We start from the raw sequence: 20,129 nt of genomic DNA on the forward strand, positions 1-20,129 counted from the left end.
TTTTATCCAAGGTTTTTTCTTTGAGAGTTGTAACACCATCCCCACCGTCAGCCAAGAAACTAGAAGTCACTAGTGTATAATTTTTATTAAGGTCTAGGGGTTCATAAACGGGAATTTCACACGTTCCACATCTAACTTTAAGAGAATCCACCCTGGAATATGCAGGTTGGGACATATTTAGTGTAACCTTCAAGCCTGAGACTTGAGGAAACTCCCCCAGGGAGGTCTCTCCATTGCTTCTAACCATTTGCTCTATGGTATAGAGTAAGTCTGAGCCTTTTAAAGTAAGTTGAATGACTTGGTTTCCAAATGGTAGCACTGCAAGGAGGTCCCCTCTAGTTATATCTCCTGTAACTGGATGTGGAGTAATACTATTTCTAATGCCGCCTCCATTGTAGAGCCCAATGGGGACGTTCGTCCATTTTGAAGTTGTTTCAGTAAGGGCATAGTGAACTAAGCCGTCAGTGATAAGATTTCCGAAATTGCACTCTTCGTGTCGACACCTCCAGTTGTCTCCATCGAGCAATACCCTGGACTGTCCAATAATCTGCACGTTTAAAGCATCAATGGCTGGACGATAAACTTCCAGAAGTTGCAACAGATTAGTTTCTTGAGGTATGTTTGGCTGGAGCAAAATCGGCTGTCCAGCAAAAGAAGTTAAATCTCCCTTATTATCAAACGTGCAGTTTAGCACCCCCAAATACTTGGTGTAGGCATAAGCCTGGACCACCGGCACCCTCTTCCCTGACACTTGAGTCACCACTTGGGGATAAGGCCCTTCAATCCACTCTGAATCAGGTTGTTCCCCATTCCAAAGGAAAGTGTTAGTGTGCCCTCCAATAACCACATCCACTAAATCAACCTCCCTAGCAATAGTTTGATCCATAACATATCCTGAATGACCGAGGGCGATAATGATGTTCACACCTTGTGCTGTGAGGATTTCGGCTTCCCTTTTTATTGCTATTACCTCGTCTTCAAATGTGACATTGCCAACATTGGAGATTTTAAGAGTTTCAGGAGTGAGGTAGCCGATAATTCCCACTTGCTTATCTTGCACGTTTAATATTACAGAAGGCTTGATTTTGCCGTTTAACGAGGGTGTATGGGAAAAGTCTAGGTTGGCTGCCAGTACTGGCATGGTGAGATGGTCAATGAAGGGGGCGAGAACTAGGTCTGTGAGGTCGAATTCGTGGTTGCCTAAGCTCTGAAAAAGAAAAGACTTTGTATAGAAGCATCTACGTTATTCCCACATTTTTATACAGTACAAATGGATCGTCTAACGAACGGACCTGATGTGCTCTTCAGCACTTAAGGGCTGTTTAAATAAGGACTTCAATCATTTTTATCGCTAAGTAACATTAAAAATTAATTTTTAGAGACTTCCCAATGCTTTAAACTCACAGTTAACTTTAACGCCCAAGTTTCAAGGAATATAAGATAAAAATGAAAATTGTGAAAATATAAGCTCGATCAAGGTTGTAGATCTAATTAATAAGGAACCAACAATAATTACCGGCTGTGGGCGTTTAACTAATCTGCAATATATCATTGAAACAGTTTTTTATCTCTCTAACACATATGGGTATCGTATTGAAATAAGCACCTTGGTTTTGTTCATAATATTTGGGGATTCGAGAGCTAATTAAAGTTTGTAGTCAGAAATTGATTTTAAAATTAGTTTTAAGCATTCTTTAGTCACTTGTGAAACCCTTTACCGCGAAAACGATCATATTCGCATATAAACTGGAACAAATATTTGTGGTACCATGTTTTTCTGGGTCACCCTATAGCTGCGTGGTTTTTTCCACAAAGGCCAAGTGACTTTTTTGATTTATCAATCATGATTGAAGGAGAAATGAAACATTATTTGTTTACTCAGTGTAGGTGTGTTTATTATAAAACAATAGAATGTATCGCTGATGATGACAATAATGCTAGGAACAATAACTGCCAACTTATTATCACGGCATTGCCTGCATTATCATCATCTGAATCATGATCATGATCTGGATCTCCATCATCTTCCTCACCATCTTCATCTCCAGGGGTGACATCCTCATCCTCATCTGATGATTCCTCCACAAATTTAATACGTCCTTGCTCTTCTGGATACACAGGACTGTACCTCTCAAAATACTCAACCACAACATCTAAATCTCCCAGATCCAAAACATTCTTTTCCAAAGCCCTTTCACTAAATACTGTAATATTATCTCCTCCCTCTGATAAGAAGCTTGAAGTAACTAGAGTGTAATTTTTCTCGGGGTCTACAGTCTCATACATTGGAATTTCGCATACACCACAACGAGCCTTCACTGAAACCACTCTAGAGTAAGATGGTTGAGACATATCCAAGATCAGTTTTAGGCCTGAGATCTGAGGGAATTCCCCTTGAGAAGTTTCTCCATTGCTTCTGACCATTTGCTCCAGGGCTAGTAACAAGTCTGAACCTTTTAAGGTGATTTGGACTAATTGATTGCTAAAGGGGAGCACTGCTAATAATTCTCCCCTGGTTATATTTCCAGTCCCTGCAACGGGGGTGACAGTAGTCCTGATAGACCCCCCATTGCATATGGCAATTGGGGTATTTGTCCATTTTTGTGTAGACTCTGTGAGGGCGTAAAATACAAATGCATCAGTAATCAAATTACCCAAGTTACATTCTTTGATCCGGCACTCCCAGTCCCCTAAAAGAGTTACCTTAGAGATTCCTACAACTTCTTCGTTTAATGTATCAATTGCTGGTCTGTAGATTTCTAGTAAGTCCAAAACGTCTTCTTCTTGAGGAATTGTTGTCTCCATGAGAATAGGTTGTCCAGAAAACGATGTAAGATTGCCGTTAGAGTCAAAAGTGCAGTTTAGAACCCCTAAATATTTGGTATAAGCATATGCTTGGACTACTGGAACTTGTTTCCCGGATTTTTGAGTGACAACCGTGGGGTATGGCCCATCAATTAGCTCTAAATCAGGCTGATCTCCATTCCACAAAAACGTGTTGGTATGCCCTCCAATTACCACATCTACCAACTCAACCTCACTGGCTATAGTGCGGTCCATGAGGTACCCTGAATGACCCAAGGCTATAATGATGTCCACTCCCTCAGAGGCCAACGCCTCAGACTCTCGTCTGAGGGCGGAAACTTCATCTTCGAAGGTGACTTTACCAACCGATGATATAACAGCAGTGTCAGGGGTGAGGTAGCCGATAATTCCCACTTTCCTACCGCCTACGTCAAGAATAAGAGATGGCTGGATTTTTCCTTCTAAAGAGGGTTCCTGAGAGAAATTCATGTTAGCTGCGAGCACTGGAGCACTAATAGCGTCTATGAAGGGCGACAGTGTGGCCTCGGTGAAGTCGAATTCGTGATTGCCTAGACTCTAAAAAAAAATAGTTTGAATTAGGGGATTGTAATGAGTGAGGCGTGCAATGTTCTTTGTTATGTGTGGTAATTTTGTTAGTATGAAGGTTTTTCTGTAGGGTAACTATAAGCTTATATGGACGTGTATGTTTATGGCCTCTAGATGTGATTATAAATATCAAGCTGAAATGTGAATTTATTACTATCGTTAAAACCATATGGGTGTAGTGTAGGTAAAAGTGTTTCGTGTTTTATTTGGTTCGCTTTTGTCGCTTACCTTTTAAGTAAATAGACAAAGCACCCAGGAACAAAATATGCAGCCAGCCTTGTCCTTAAACTAGAGAACAATTAAAAGCTTTTCACACTGCACATTTCAGGGGAAGAAACTTGCAAGTAAATTACGGTGCTTATAAGAAATTTTTACCTTACAAATGCTGCATCACAGAATTTTTTAAAATTACTTTGACCCTCCGTCATTTCTTTTTATTGCACCAAACGATCGAATTTTTTAAAATCATAATCAACTCGTGATGACACTTTTTTATGCGTCACGTGACAACTCGTTTCCCTCATCATTTGAATTTTTCTAAAATTGTGTCCATCCGCCATCTTAAATAGTAACACCATCAAATTTACGTCAAAAAGTAATATCTTTGATACATGTCAAGTTTTAGGAAAAAAATTAACACGTTCAAAAAATAAAGGACATTGCGACACGCACTTTTACACGTGCACTATATAGGGTGTTTCCTAAATGTTAGGTAAAAATTTAGGTGACCATTCTCTGAGTAATTTTAAGAATCTTTTGTCCTTTGACAATTTAAAAAAAAATGCTTTGTTTCCTAGATACAAGGCCATAAATGTTTATTGATTAAATGTTTTCCTTTTTGTTAAAATGGTTAAAATAAGCGTAGCAAGATAGTGTGAATCTTGAAACAGCACTAGTAAATCGTAACTTTTCGGAACAATCGCTTCCTGAATTCCTTAAAGATGTACCATTGGCAATGCAAAAATGCAATGTGATTTATGCACAATGGAGCACCAGCATATTTTAGTAGGATTGCTCGCGAATTTTTAATGGAAACATATGAAGATCGCTGGATTGGTCGTGGTGGATCTCACTTACGACCAGCTAGATCCCCAGACTTGAACTCTCTGGATTATTTTCTATGGAATCATTTAAAATCACTAGTTTATATTAATCCAGTGGGAAACCTGGAAGATTTAAGAAATCGCATAATTGATGGGTGCAATTCAATAAAAAAACAGTCCTGATATTTTTGAAAGAGTTCAGCAGTCAGTGAGGAGAAGATTAAAAGCATGCATTCAAGCTGGTGACAGTCTTTTTGAACAATTATTGTAGTTTTTAATAAATTTCATAAAAAACATCACTTTGTATGTAAGAAACAAAATATTTTTCAAAAAATTATCGAAAAACAAAAAATTCTTAAAATTACTTAGAGAATAGCCCCCTAAATTTTTGCCCAACATTTAGGAAACACCCTGTTTAGGACGTCCCACGGACTAGAAAGCCCTGTGGTCTTAGAACAATACTTGGTATTTTCACTTATTTGGAACGCACTGTAGGAATTAAATATTTTGGGCTTTCTTAATACAGGACGTTCCAAAATCAACATAAAAGATTGTTACAAAATTATCTACTCATAAAAATGGAACAAAAAGTTTCTGTAGTATATTTAAAAATAAATATCTTATATTAGGGAGCTTCGCCCTTTCTGAATAAAAGTTTTCTGAAGGTTTTTGTTAATATTTCCGTTTTGAAAATATTAACAAAACAAATCTTCAGAGGTTTCTATGTAGTCCTTTTTGAACGTATATGCTATGATATTATTTTTCAAGGCTCTTGTGTTAAGAATGCCTATCAGCATTAGTGAATTACAATTGAATTCCAATTTATTACAATTCTGCAATTTAAATGTCACGGTATTGGCACGTTCTTGCTTACGAAGTGCTGTAAAGTCGACCCGAAAACTCAATATCTTGAGATTAAGCTTTCGAAAAACTAACAGATTCAGCAGGTTATTGAGACACTTGTGTTTGGTTTAAAGAAATGAAATATTTATCGTTTTATTAGGTACCCACATTGAATCCCTGTTATCTTAATTCTAAAGATTTGGTAAATTGAAGGTTGTTTAAGTTTAATTATTTGTATATTATCAACGTTCTGAGATAGCTTTTATCTTAATTAAGCCAGCTGGAAGACTCTGTAGAATTAGTTATTATTTTAATAAATATGTATAAACTGTGTGAATTCGTGACCATTCTTTTATTCTGAAGCTATGAAACTATTCTTAAACCGGAATGATACTTGGGCATCTCGTAGTTAAACAGTTATTTATTATTAAGTTCAAAAGTTCAAGTTCAATGTAACAATAGAATCGAAGAGAAAATTTTGCAATTAGGTTATAAGAATTACATGTGTGTATACAGTAGGTCGCTTTATAACACGGTAGATACGTTTCGTGTTATATGAATCCGTTTTGTACGCGTTATTTAGAGTAGACAAATACATGGTATATGAGCCGTTAATGTACCGATATGTACAGGGTTGGCCCGTATATTTAGATAGCTCCTATAAATTTCATTAGAAAAAGAAAAGAAAAAATGTAAGCACAAAAATCGTAGGGTTTATCCTAAATAGCCAGAAAATGTAACGTAACAAAACAGATGAATATTGCAAAGTTAAAAAAGATACAAAGCCGGCAAATTTATAATGGAACACCCTGTATATTATATAAAATTTGAATAGACCTTTATTTTTTGATTTCAAAAATATATAATATGTGGACATTTGGTTTAGCCGTTTTCGCGGCATTTGCATTGAAAAATCGGGATTATATTGTTTTTCCAAATCGCAGTTGCCATAAACCAATAAATGGACCAAACGTCATTGATAATTATTATTAATTAATTTACTATTTTCATCTTGGAAGTAATAAATTAATTTAGAACTAATATAAACAAATTATATTTTAACACCATGAAACCAAAATACATTTTTTTTAAATAAATAATTTAAGAAAATTCAAAATTCAGAAGTTCTAAATGTGTTTGTCGTTGTTTTCAACACATGTTCTACAATCTTCATCTAACTTCAACAAAGCATTGCAAATAAACTCAGGATGTTCATTTAACGAATTGACAACTGTTTGACTTCTTTCTCTTAAATCCTCAAAATTTTGACCTCTTTCTTTATAGACTTTATCTTTTAGATAGCTCTATAGAAAATGATCTAAAGGGGTTAAATCAGGACTATTTGATGGCCAATTAATGGTCCCCTAGGTTTCAATCCACTCGTTGAAATGGTTAGTTAAACAATTTTTTATGTGGATCAAATTATGCGACAGCGTATCATCTTGATGCCATATAATGTTAATCTATTTACTGAAACGTATCCCCTATGGTCCTTTCTGTATAACAAAAACGGATCTAGTAGAAACTGACATGTGGAGATGAATGCACTGATACTCTGCTTGCGTTTAAACAACATTATTGTTGTTTTTATAATAAGAGCGAATTATTTCTAACTTATCTTCTTCTGTATAACCCATTTTACGGATAGAATGAAGAAAATATGGTCGCCGAATAAATAACAATCACTAATGATGTTTGGTCCATTTGTTTATTCATGGCAACTGCTAATTTGAAATAAAATATAGTCTCGATTTTGAAATGTAAATACCGCGAAAACAGCTAAGCTAAATATCATTATGTTATAGTCATATATTTTTTAAGTCAGAAAATAAAAATCTATTTAGTTTTTATAAAATATACATAGTGTTCCATTTTAAATTTACTGGCTTTGTGTTCTTTTTTAAATTTTCAATATTCATCTGTTGTGTTACGTAACATTTTCTGGTAATTTAGGATAAACTGTCCAACTTTTATATTTAAAATTTTCCTTTTTTTTATATAATAAAAGTAGTAGATGATGTCTCAATATACGGACCAATCCTATACTTCTAGATGAAATCTGGTTTAATTCCGCAAAGATGCGTTTTCCTAACGTTTTTTCCTCAAATTTAAATTGCATAAAATAAATTGTACGATATAATAGTTTTTTCAGACACGTTTAATGTGCATCACAACTAAAAATGATTTAAGACGAACTCTAAAAATGGGGTTTCCCCGAAATTTAGAATTTTAGTGCTATCAACCAAAAGTTATATTAGTTATTTGAACTAAAACGTCGAAAGTAAAATCGCAACATCTGTCTCATTCTTTTACCGTATTATACAAATCCATCTTACCTGAACCCATGTTATAGGGGGGTCACTGTACATACAGTTGCGTGCAAAAGTTTCGAGCCAAAGATTATTTTATAAATAAGTAACATATAATACGACAATTAGAAAAATAATATGTACTGTCAAGAAATTTGAAGCAGCCTTTTAATTATTTTTTTCATATGTGTGAGTTCCTATAGCAATTGCTTGAAGGTAAATGATAAATGTATAAATGATCTATGTAGATCCAAAAATATAAATTACAGTCTGTGTAACTCAACTTAATATAGCTTTATTAGATGGCAGGTCAACAACTCCGACAAGTCTAACTAGATGGTTAAAAACTCGTTAATAACCACTCAGTTTATTCAGATTAGTAACGAGACTTACGTATTTTAAATTATTAATCGTTAAATTAGCCGTCATGGCAGATTAGATATTATGCATTTTAATGGATTCGGTGTCAGTTAAATGTTATAGCAGAAAACGTCTGATAAAAAATTAATTTGTTCGGATATTAAATCATTTGGTGGCATATAAAATGGTTTTTGACTTGACTCTAGTGATGCTGAAAGAGCAAGCCATTAGACGAAATGTCGCCGATTAGGTCATAGATTAATTAAATTGCTACAATTGTATTGCAGTTTAATATGTAATAAGTATCTTGGAGCAACACTACATAGGAATTATATACAGGATGGCGCATCGAAAATTTTCCACTCACGTTTTTACGTGTATATAACGAACGTATATATAAACGAATAAATGAAAACATGCTCAGACACGTAAACTTTAGTTCTCAGGGGGGCACATTTTTTATATATTTGTACCCCCTCTACTCCAAATCCTATGAAAGGATAGATATCACCCTTAAAATCTTAAATGACAAGGGTGGGCGAATGATAGTCTTTTTTAAAGGGAATTGAGATCTTGTTATAGGACCTTCCTCGTTGGAATCGACTGAATAGTTCGTGAGAACTAAATAAATGAAATGTAAAAGTAATAAAATTTCTTGCAACTTGTGTCCATGAAGTAAATGTTGAAAATCTTCACTTCCAACCTGCATGCAATTATAAAGGCATTGTTCGCGAATATTATAGAGTATTTCGGGAGTTACTTGTTGGTACTCATACACTATTCATTTGCTCAAGTCTTCTAAAGAATTGAGTACCATTACAGACATTTTAGATTTCAAATGCCTCCACAAGAAAAAGTCCAATGGTGACAAATCAGGAGATCTTACATGCCATTCAATGTAAACTTCCAATCTGTTTGCTTGGAAAATTTTCAGCCTGGATACTGCCTTACAGAAAGAGCATAGTGCGAGGGTGTTTCATTTTACTTAAAAATTACATCTGCAAGTCGATAACGGTCATCTCCTTCAATGGCATTCGTTAAAGCAGGGCCAATGGTGTTTTTCAACAAATCGAGATACATTTCATCTGTTAAATTTCTAGGTAGAAAATAAGGACCAATAATTTGGTCCCTAAAAATTTTAGCCCACACATTTAATTTCTCTACACGTTCAGTATGCATTTCTTTAAAAATTCTAGGGTTGGAATCCGACCAATACCTACAATTATGTCGATTTACAGCACTATGAAGGAAAAAGTGCATTCATCTAAGAAAGAAACGTTAAAATTAAATTGTGGATCGCTAATAATCGTTTCACTCATCCACTCGCAAAATTGCAAACGATTATCGTAATCATCTTCATTAAGTTCATGAACCAGTTTTATTTTTTAGGGATGGAACTTATGCTTCTTTAAAATTCGCTGGATAGTTCTGCACGAAACACCCGATGTATCGAACAATTTCCTCGCGCTCAGTGTGGGATCCATTGCAATATGACCCAAAACTGCAACTTGTTCATCCTCATTTCATACGGGGTTTTCAACATTTCTTTTTTTATTTAGCACTAACCCTGTTCCACGAAATTTTGCCACTAATTTCCCCACGCAAGAATGAGACACATGTTCATTTGGATGTAATTCGTTACAATATTTTTTTTTTAAGTGAAACAATTTCAACCCTTTCTTCAAGTGTATATGTCATTTTAGTGCGTAATTATTGAACAAAATAACAACTTTTCATTCTCATTGTGACTTTGACCTTTACGAAAACAAACTGATAATAGCAGGTTTTTCGAAGGATCAAGGAAAATTCCAAAATACTATTATTATCCTTTTTTGTGAATTTTATTTATCGACCAAATAATACGAAGAACGTCTCATTACAAAAGGAATTCAAATTACCTTTAAAATAAAATATTACTCGTTCCCCTTTCCATTTAAGATTTTAAGGGTGACGGCCACCCCATTGTAACAGTTCCAATAGTGCAAATATGTAAAAATGTGTCTCTTTGAAAACTAAAGCTTAAGTGTCCGAGCATTTTTACTTTTATTCGTTTATAAGAAAAAAAATTAAGGGGAAACTTTCGTGCGCCACCCTGTATTTAGCAAATTTACATAATGATTCGAAGCGATATACATAGAGGGACCTTAGAGCCAACTTTTTAAATAATTGTACGTTTTTATTTAAGTTTTTGTACACCCTGTAAAATTACATCTACATATGTGCCCATAATTCCATTTTGCCCGTTTTTAGAATTGACAATTTCAATTTGGAGTTTCAACTTAAAGGGCCAACCATTCATATTACCTTCTTTTGTACCCTTCAAGTTTATGGTTGTTATTTACTATGCTCAATTCTAATTTATTGCCAAATTAAATATAATTATTGTTGTTATTCACCATAAAGTTGAAGGGCAAAAGCCTATTTATCAAATTGCATTAAAATATTCCACGAAAATTACCAGCAAAAACACAAACATGATATATAAAAAGTAATATAATAAATGGAAAATATTGATTTTCTTTTTGTATTTTTAAAATTTTCTTTTATCTTAATTTCACAATTAATTTTTGTTCAAAATCATAATAGATTGCTGCCCAGTTTATAAAAAAATTAAATGCTTAGTACTACCATCAAATTTGTTTTCTAGTCCACGCTTTGTTCATTATATCACATATAGAGCTTCCTTACTTCAAAACTGTACAGGGTGGTCCAATGATATTCATTTATTACTATAAAAATCGGAAGAAATATTTATTTGACTTATTAGGTGATGCTCAAGTAATTTATATTCAGGATCACGTTATAAGCATATAGAGGGTGAGTTTTTTACCGTTTACGCAGATGTAGATACAATTAAAAACAACAAATTGTACAATGAATATGAAGGAAGCAATTAATTACTAAATGTAAATTTGCAAGCAAAAGTTCACAAATATGATTTTTGACTGCAAATTTCCTTTATGTAATTTTATTACTTTTCTCCTAGTGATTGTATCTACTTTTTGTAAGCGCTAAAAGTTCTAAGCTTAAAATATGTTTCGCGGAAAATAAATCTTCCATTCAAATATAGAGGGTGAGCAAAATAGTTCTGGACATTTTTAAAGAAGAGAAATACATGACGAAAAAAATATATAAGTATATTTCGAAAATCCATATCGTGATCCTTTAATTTCCGAGATAATAGGGCCCTATAATCAAAATCCACAGGCTCTCAGGATTTTGGGAAAATATCAAATATTTGTAAGTCAAAAAGTTTCACAAAGTCAAATATTGAAAAATTAGGCTTATACTTACAATGGCGTCTGGTTTGAGTACATTCATGAAAGCAGCCGATATGTTCCACGTGAACACACTGAACCATGCAGTACCCACAAATGTATCTCCGGCATTGAGGAAGAGCACTGGTGGGCCTCCTTGGTCCTCCTGCTCCCTGAAGGATCTTACTACATGGGCAGTTCTGGCCATTCCACCTGAAAAAAAAAGTCATTAAGAAGTGCATAAAACATAAAAATTAAAACATTTAAATAAAATTGATAGATGGAGGTAGCCTCAAGCGAAGAATCATCATTACCCAAGGGAGCCACATTTCTAAATAAAAATTTCTTTATGGTCGAGTTTTTTCACATAAACTTATACATCTAAATTCCCTACCACGTAGTTCAAAATAAGTCAAGGCAATACATGAATCTGCACACAGGATGTCCTGAATGAAATAAATCTTGATCAGAATCTGTCGATCCTCGTATAAAAAAATTGGAGACGAAATTTTTGAAATTTTCCCTGGGAGTTTCAGTTGTTTTCTCAGATTTAATTCGAATTTGGATCCATTAGGAAATCTTTTTGGGTGCTCTAATAATAGCTCGTAAAATAAATGTTAAAGCTGAATTGTCGAAATGCACTCGTAAAGCTTTGCTGGCACCAATAACCATAATTTCTTGGCAATCAGCACTATTTTAGTATCAGATGTCCTACCATCATGTAGAGTATTAATCATTCTGATTTTAAATCGCTAGTGGATTACTGCAATAGATAATTGCCAGCAATGCTAATCTTTAGTGTTGCATGTTGCCGTATTATGCATTCAACGTCTGGGGATTATTTATAATAATAATTTGGGTTATTCTAATGTAATAAATAAATTATAAATTCCGAGTTCTGAGAAACTATGTATGAGATTCGTGTAGTTACTAATCTTGTACAGGGTGATCCAAACTTGGCGCCCTGGACCTATTATGGTAAAACGGAAGCTTTACTTTTTAAGTTTTGTCGGTTTCTCTGAGAAGGTTAATGAACCATTTAATTATTATGAGTATTAAGCATTAAATAATTTCCTATATGCTATTCCAACTTATTAAAAATCAATAAACTTATGGACCGTTGTAATGAAGCTCAACTGTTTTGCCCCTGTCTGAATAACGGGTAGTGACAGTAATCAAAGATTGACAAATGTATCAAATGTCAAATTTAACTAGGCATGTGCTGACCGGAGGGATTTTAGCGGGGGGCTCATGTATTTGGCTCCATTTTATTTATTAATAATAGTTGAAAGTATCAAATATACGTATACTATATCAAATACGTAAGGTAATTTGAAATTATCAGAATAAAATACGAACTAACCGAAAAAAGAAAGAAAAAAATTGTTAATATAAAGAACCAACACGTTTTTATTTAGTAAAAAAATTATGTTTTGGAGAATTTTAATATGCCATAACGGCGTTGTCAACTTTTTTAAGGATTTTCGAAAAATTCAGGGTGTCTTTAGAGTACCCATTAGAAGTATTTAGAGAACTGCGAAAGCTAGAAAATTACAATTTGGGGCGCAACCATTTGAGCCCAAAGCCTATTAATTAAAAATAGTTTCAAAATGGCGACACTTCGAAAAATATTGAAAATCAATAACAATTTCGTTATTTTAAACGGAATGATTTTTTGTTTTTTTGATTCCATGTTAAATTCCAGATCAACTTTATGTAACTTTTTGCTAACCGAAAATGTCAACTTTCGGAGATAAAAATGTTTAAAATTTGTTGTAAAAAATGTAAAAAAATTGTTATAGTGGAACTAACAAAGATAGAACAACAAAATTTTGCCAGTAAACAGTCAAAACCCTGAATTTAATTCTTCGCAATTTCTATTTTGATAATCATCTACAGGGTGGTCTGCAAAATAAATTGAACTAGGTTAAAACAAAAATGCCGAAAAGGTATTTTCTTCAAATGGGACACCCTATATTTCATCACATGGGTTAAAACGCCATTTCATTCTGCATTCAATCATTTAACATTTTCTTATTCTTACAAAAAAATTTTTTTATTATTTGAGTTATGATCAGGTATATTAACGGACAAAAAAATGTTTGAAAAGAAATGGTGGAGATTTTGAACAATTATTAAAACAATTGGTTGATATGTATTTAAGGGCATTACAATACCATGCAACTAACTATGTTTTGAATATATTTTTTCATTGTCAAATTTTAAACTTAAATATCTCAAAAAAATTCTTATGTAAGAATAGGGAAATGTTACATGACTGAATGCAAAATTAAATGGCCTTTTAACTTATATTACAAAATATAGGGTGTAGCATTTGAAGAAAATGAGTTTTTGGCATTTTTGTATTGGCCTAGTTCAATTTATTTTGCAAACCACCCTATAGACGATTATCAAAATTGAAATTGAGAAGAAGGAAATTCATTGTTTTGACTGTTTACTGGCAAAATTTTGTTGTTCCATCTTTGTTAGTTTCACTATAACAATTTTTTTACACAGAACATTTTTGCCAATTTTCATATAAAACATTTTTTATCTTCGAAAGCTGACATTTTAGGTTAGCAAAAAGTTAATAAAATTGACCTGGAATTCAACATATAGTAAAAAAAAAACAACATATAATAAATCTGTTTAAATAACGAAATTGATAGAAATTTCCGATACTTCTCGAAATGTCGCAATTTTGAAAATATTTTCAATCAATAGATCTTGGGCTCAAATGTCTGCGTACCAAATTGTGATTTTCTATCTTTCGCGATTTTCTAAATACTTCTAATGGACACTCGGCTAAAGACATCCTGTATATTACGTAACACTCAAATTGCGAAATACTTTTGTGGTCTTTGACGATCTATGCCTCCACCTTGCTATGCCTAAGTTTTTTTGATAGAGAACGATTTCCTGCAAATAGAGTTTTGAGTGTGAAGGAGTGTTTTGGCTTTAGCTATTTTCATGTGCACTACATGTACATACATAACATGCACACAAATAAAGCATTTGCTGACGTTCTAAAGCTGGATTGCATACTGTCGCGAATACTAGTCCATATGGAAACTAGGTTAATGTTAAAGTTAGCAGTATATTAACAATTAAGCCCATAATCCACTTCGTAGCTCTTACCATCTTAGAACTGGCAACAGTGAAATCACTCATATTATTAAGACGCCCCGTATGTGAATTGAATAGAAATTTTTAATTTGACGGGGCTAAAATCATTATTGATCGACCTTCGTTTAAACGAACAACAAAGATATAAGAAATAGAAGGAAATCTTACCAATGCAAGTATTATTCCTGTTGCCCTCCTGACACGTCCCGCTGTTTCTCTCAGTCTCCTCAAACCTCCCATGCATGTCGTTGTTGTGCAACAGTACCAAACTAAAGTCGTCGGCCCTCAAATGCGGAGCCCCCCTGACTAAAAGTACCTGAAAGGTTACTGCCAATCCTAGAAGGGTGAGCTTCGTCCCTTCTGAAGGCATAATTCTGCTTTATCTTGAACTTTGACACTTTTCGAATTTAGGAAGTCAATTCCATAGCTATGAACGGCAATCTAAAACAGATGAGATGGAAATAACTGAAGATATTTGAAAGATGGAAAATTCGTGATTAACTTGAAAAGTCTGGACAATGTCAACAAATGGAGAGATAATTAAGATTAGAATTAAGAGAGATAGTAAAAGCTTTATTATCCCTCTCGATTACGCAAAAACTTCCAATAGGATAGCAAATGAAAGTTTTTAGAAAAATATAGGGTGGTTCACTTTTTTGTAGCAGGACTTTAACAGTCGATAGAAAAACTTATTTTAAGAAAACCATTTCATATCAACATAGGCTTATAAGCACTTCATTTTAAAGATGGAGGGCGTTGGAAACTTAAAAGAAAATTCGATTATTTTTTATAATACTCCAACTTCTGGAGATATTTTTACCAAATTTGGTGCACGGCATCACATTGTATGCTGCCATATTTAGTAATAATATCACGCCCCACGAGCAACCAGGGCCGGAGTTGTGGGATTTTACTACCATAAAATTCAATAAATTACTAATACGGTCCTGTTTAAAATCAAATTTAAATTTTTTCCTAAACGAGTAATTCATTCTCTACAAAAAATATCTCTTGACATTTTTTCGTACCTGGCTCAGTTGCGTAACAAATTCAATTAAAAAAAATTAAATGAATTTGTTTGGAGATTTTTAAAAGAACAAGGATATGCAACTCCTGTGGAAACAAGGGAAAAACTTATTGGCCGCATTAGAGATGCGTGCACTAAATTTAGAAATCATAATTTATGGTGTTCTCCGATCCATTAGACATTGATATGAATTATGTGTGCAACAAAATGGTTCATATTTTGAACACCTACTTTAAATTAAGTGAATTTGTGTAGCTATTTTTCACTTTTAATTATACAATATCTATCATTGACAATAACAAACAATAAAATTTGATTTTGACAGAACTGAATTGGTAATCTATTGAATTTTATGGAAGTAAAACTCCACAATTCCGCCACCGGTTGCTCGTGGGCGGTGATATTGTTACTGAATATGGCAGCATACAATGTTATGCTGTACACCAAATTTGGTATAAATACCTCTAGAAGTTGGAGTATTATAAAAAATAAAAAATAAAATTGTTTAAAAAGTTTTCAACGTCTGATATTTTTAAAACAGCATTTATGGGCATTTATTGGCCTATGTTGACATGAAATTTTCTTCTTAAAATAAGTTTTTCTATCGACTGTTAAAGTTCTGCTACAAAAAAGTGGACCACCCGGTATATGAAAAGGGAATGAGCGAAAAAATTGGAAAGTCTTGGAAAACCCATGAAGATTTAGATAAAATGTTGCCCTACTTAACTTTGCGGCTGATCTGTTGCGTGTACTGACAGAAGAGACATTCGGTGAGAATAAGATGACAATAAATATTAAAAGTATGGAACGACATACAGTCTATGACAAAAGTGAAAAGTAAGGGCGGTTTTATTTCGTGCCTTCTTGCAGGGCCCATTCTTGCCAGGCATGTTTGCACAGGATAATATGTCAGATAAAATGGGATAAAATGCAGATGATTATAAAATAACACAGATAGCTACATAACTCAGGTATTATTAAGTTACCTATTTAATATTTATTTATTTACGAAACTTCTATTTACCATGTTTTATTACAATTAATCTTTATCTAAGCTATTTTCAGACTCACTGCTATCATTTTCGTCACTATAATTCCTATCATTGTCACTATCTTCTCCTAAACGTTAATTAATAGGTCTACGACAATATCCAGAGGTGGTGCGGTATCTACGTAAAATGTTTCTGTTTTTTTGCGTGTTCACAGCACGATGTTCACTCATTAAGTATAAAGTTTTCAAAAAACTGATTACATTATTCCTCAACGTGTTTCAAATTAAAATTAACATTTCTTTCACTAACATATTGTTTCATTGCTGCCCACACTAGTTCTATCGGATTAAGATCTGGATGGTATGGGGGTAACCTTAATACTGTATGCCCTTTTTATGTCAACAGTTTACCAATTTTATACGTTTTGTAACGAGGTTTGTGAAATTTAATCACATTATACACTTCAATTTTCGTCACTTTGTCGTTACAAGAAATATTTTCCTCTTGCAACCAACAAAACAAATTTCAACTTTCCTTGAATTCGCAGTTGGTACTTTATTAGATTGAACATTATGGAATGGGACAATATTGATGGCAAAGAGCTCTTTGAAGGCAAATTAGGGACAAGTTTTCTTCCAGCCATTTTGTATAATTGTTATAATTCATGTCGTTACGATAATCTCCTAATTTTTATTGGACTTAAATTTTAAATATGCATTTGGGACAAAACTATTTTTACCTCTCGCGTTAACAATAATTAATCGTTGCCTTTTAGAAATTGGTTTATGTATGCCTTCGTTGGAATTATCGCTCCAAGCTTTATTATGAATATAGGAAAAATGTTCAGGGTGTTTCAAATTGAAATGTTTTGACAGGAAAAACCTATTTCCTGAGTTGATAGAAGAAAACTGATTTAGGTGTCACTGGCTCGATTTTTAAGAAATATTTAATGTGAAAAACTGTTTCCCGATATCATCACAGCCCACTAAGATGTAGGTTTTTCGATTTTTGGCTATTTTGAAAATAGACAATAATTTTCTTATTTATTAAATTATCGGAAATGCGTAAAAACGTTATTATAGCACTTTTTTAAGAGGAATTTAAAGGAGTGCTCATTTTTTTCGCTGTACACTATTTTCCTACAAATTGCTAAAACTTAATTTTTTCAAATATGAATCATACGTTGCCGTGGTTTAACAAAATAGACAATTTTAAATTCTTTTCAACGATATATTAATATAATTAATATAATTAATATATTAAATATATTAATTGCACAAGGCAAGGCATGTTCAAGAATATTTAAATAACACGTTTGGAGAGAAGTGGATAGGAATTAATGGGCCAATACAATGGCCTTCTAAATCCCCAGACCTAACCCCCCTAGATTTTTTCCTTTGGGGAACACTAAAAAGTAAAGTCTACCAAACTCCCTCTAAAAATATGAATCATTTAAAAGAGAAAATTAGAATAGCATGTGGAGAGATATCCAGGGAAATGTTGAGAGAAACCACAAGGAAGAAGGTCAGGAAAAATTTAAACAAATGCTTAGAAGTTGGAGGAGGGCATATAGAGAACTTTTAATAAGAAAGTGTCTATTATGTGTTATTTAATGTTAGTCTTGCTTAAGTTCGTTCTTAAAAAGTATTATTTAAAAAATTCGCAGTTAAAATAGAAATTTTATTAGCTATTTCCTTTTATTTATAATAATTTAAAATGAAATTATATGATAAATTTAATATTTACCTACTTTGATTAAACTGTAATTTTTTTAATTAAACAAAATACTCCTATTATACATACATGTATATTGTATTTACTCACAAATTAACTATAAAATGGTACAGTGTAGATTTGAAACAGAAAGAGGTACAAAAAAATTGTTCCTACAAAAATTATTTAGAATAATATAAAGTCTCCTGATATAGAAAAAAAAAGTATGTTTCTGAGAAAAAATTGCTGATGACGTCACAGATGCCATTTTCCCACATTTGGAAAAATCTAGTTTTCAACTAAAAATAGACCTTAGGGGACCTTATTTAAGAATCTTTATTTAGATATTTAGTTTCGGCTTCCGCTTTACCATAATAGGTCCAGGGCGCCAAGTTTGGATCACCCTGTACATAAGTGTATATAATATTTTAAAATACCATATTTTTCAAAATTTTCATACATTCTAACTAAATATTAAATACCAAGTACATACTGAGTCAATATATCAAGAAAAAAGCTAAAATAAACTTTAGTAAAACAGTCGTGATTGTATTCATTGCCTTGACCGAAATTTTCATAGTCAACTTATGTCAAAACAATGAATATTATATGTTGTATTTCTGTTTTTTTCGGTAATAAATATTAAAGTTATACATATACAGGGTGATTCACAACTTATCTATAAAATTTTAGGGGTAGGTGTGTCATGAAAAAGTAAATCGATTTTGTAAGAAAATTTTTTGGAAAATCCTTATAATTTTCGCGAAAAAAATTGTTAAAGTTTAACCGTTGTATAACTGGACGACTGTAATATTTACGTTTTTCTGCAGAATCCTTTTTAAGTTCATTAGCCTTACGTATAATTTATAGTTAAGTCTCCTACGTGTCAATGATTGGAAGCTGAAGGCATGGATGATCCCACTTGAGGGTAACAATTTATAATGCCAAAATTGCTTACATATGTAAGCTCGCTTCTTTTATTTCGGGTGAAACAAAACTACCTTTAAATCGGATCACCCATGTCTTCAGCTCCCAACCATTGACACGTGGGAGACCCAACTATAAATTATATGTAAGGTTGATGAACCTAAAAGGGATTCTGCGGAAAAACGGGAACATTACAGTTGTCCAGTTATATAATGGTTAAACTTTAACAATTTCTTCTGAAAAATGTTTAAGGGTTTTCCAAAAAATGTTCTTACAAAATAGACTTAGTTTTTCATGACACACCCACCCCTAAAATTTTATAGACAAGTTGTGAATCACCCTGCATAACTTTGAAAAGAGTTTAAAATTGCCTATTTTGTTAGGCTATGGCTACGAATGATTTATATTTGGAAAAACGAAGCTGTAGCAATTTATAGGAAAACAGTAAACAGCAGAAAACATTTGAATTTAGATTCCTCCATTTCCACATTAGATTCCACAGATTCTCCGATTCCTCCATTAGATTCCTCTCAAAAAAGTGCTATAATAACGTTTTTACGCATTTGCGATAATTTAATAAATAAGAAAATTATTGTCTATTTTCAAAATAGCCAAAAATTGAAAAACCTTCTATATATTAGTGAGCTGTGATGGTATCGAAAAACGGTTTTTGACATTAAACATTTCTCAAAAATCGAACCCGTGACACCTAATTCAGTTTTCTTCTATTTAGTCAGGAAGTAGATTTTTTCTGTCAGGGCACTCCAAATTGAATTGAAACACACTGTGCATAGATTTCGTTCATATAAATAATAGGACGGTTCTCAGTGCGATATTGAGTTATACTTCACAAATAATCAAATCTCATAATTTGAGTACCTGCCTTTTCCATTAACAATTTTCTGTTACTTTTCGTTTTTCGCCATCTAAACCCTATAGACCGTATAATATTTTTTAAACTTTCACAACATCCCGAATAATTGTGATTTTCTTTAGACTTCTTACGGATACGGCTCAACGTCAAAACTTTCTTTTCTTGTAAGTACAAATTTATAATAAGTCTTCTTAGTACACCGGTATCACATTCGTCTAGGGCCGATGTGAATTTCTTTCGTTCTCAC

The 20,129-nt window shown here is 33.0% G+C and overlaps 1 protein-coding gene and 1 pseudogene across 1 annotated transcript in view; both read right to left on the bottom strand.

The window, feature by feature from the left end:
* LOC136416901 (histone-lysine N-methyltransferase SETMAR-like) overlaps positions 1-20,129 on the bottom strand; it is an 89,452-nt pseudogene that overhangs the window by 67,385 nt on the left and 1,938 nt on the right.
* The window catches only part of LOC136416882 (protein 5NUC-like), a 28,102-nt gene continuing 9,832 nt past the window's right edge, over positions 1,860-20,129 (bottom strand). Inside the window, exons 2-4 of the mRNA XM_066402296.1 lie at positions 14,518-14,790; positions 11,261-11,436; positions 1,860-3,381 (exon numbers count right to left, since the gene is read on the bottom strand). Coding sequence (XP_066258393.1) covers positions 1,897-3,381; positions 11,261-11,436; positions 14,518-14,719 — 1,863 coding nt within the window. The 5' untranslated portion in view covers positions 14,720-14,790 and the 3' untranslated portion in view covers positions 1,860-1,896. The remainder of the gene's footprint in view (positions 3,382-11,260; positions 11,437-14,517; positions 14,791-20,129) is intronic.

Source organism: Euwallacea similis, chromosome 25 (genome assembly GCF_039881205.1).
Source record: "Euwallacea similis isolate ESF13 chromosome 25, ESF131.1, whole genome shotgun sequence".
NCBI lineage: Eukaryota > Metazoa > Arthropoda > Insecta > Coleoptera > Curculionidae > Euwallacea > Euwallacea similis.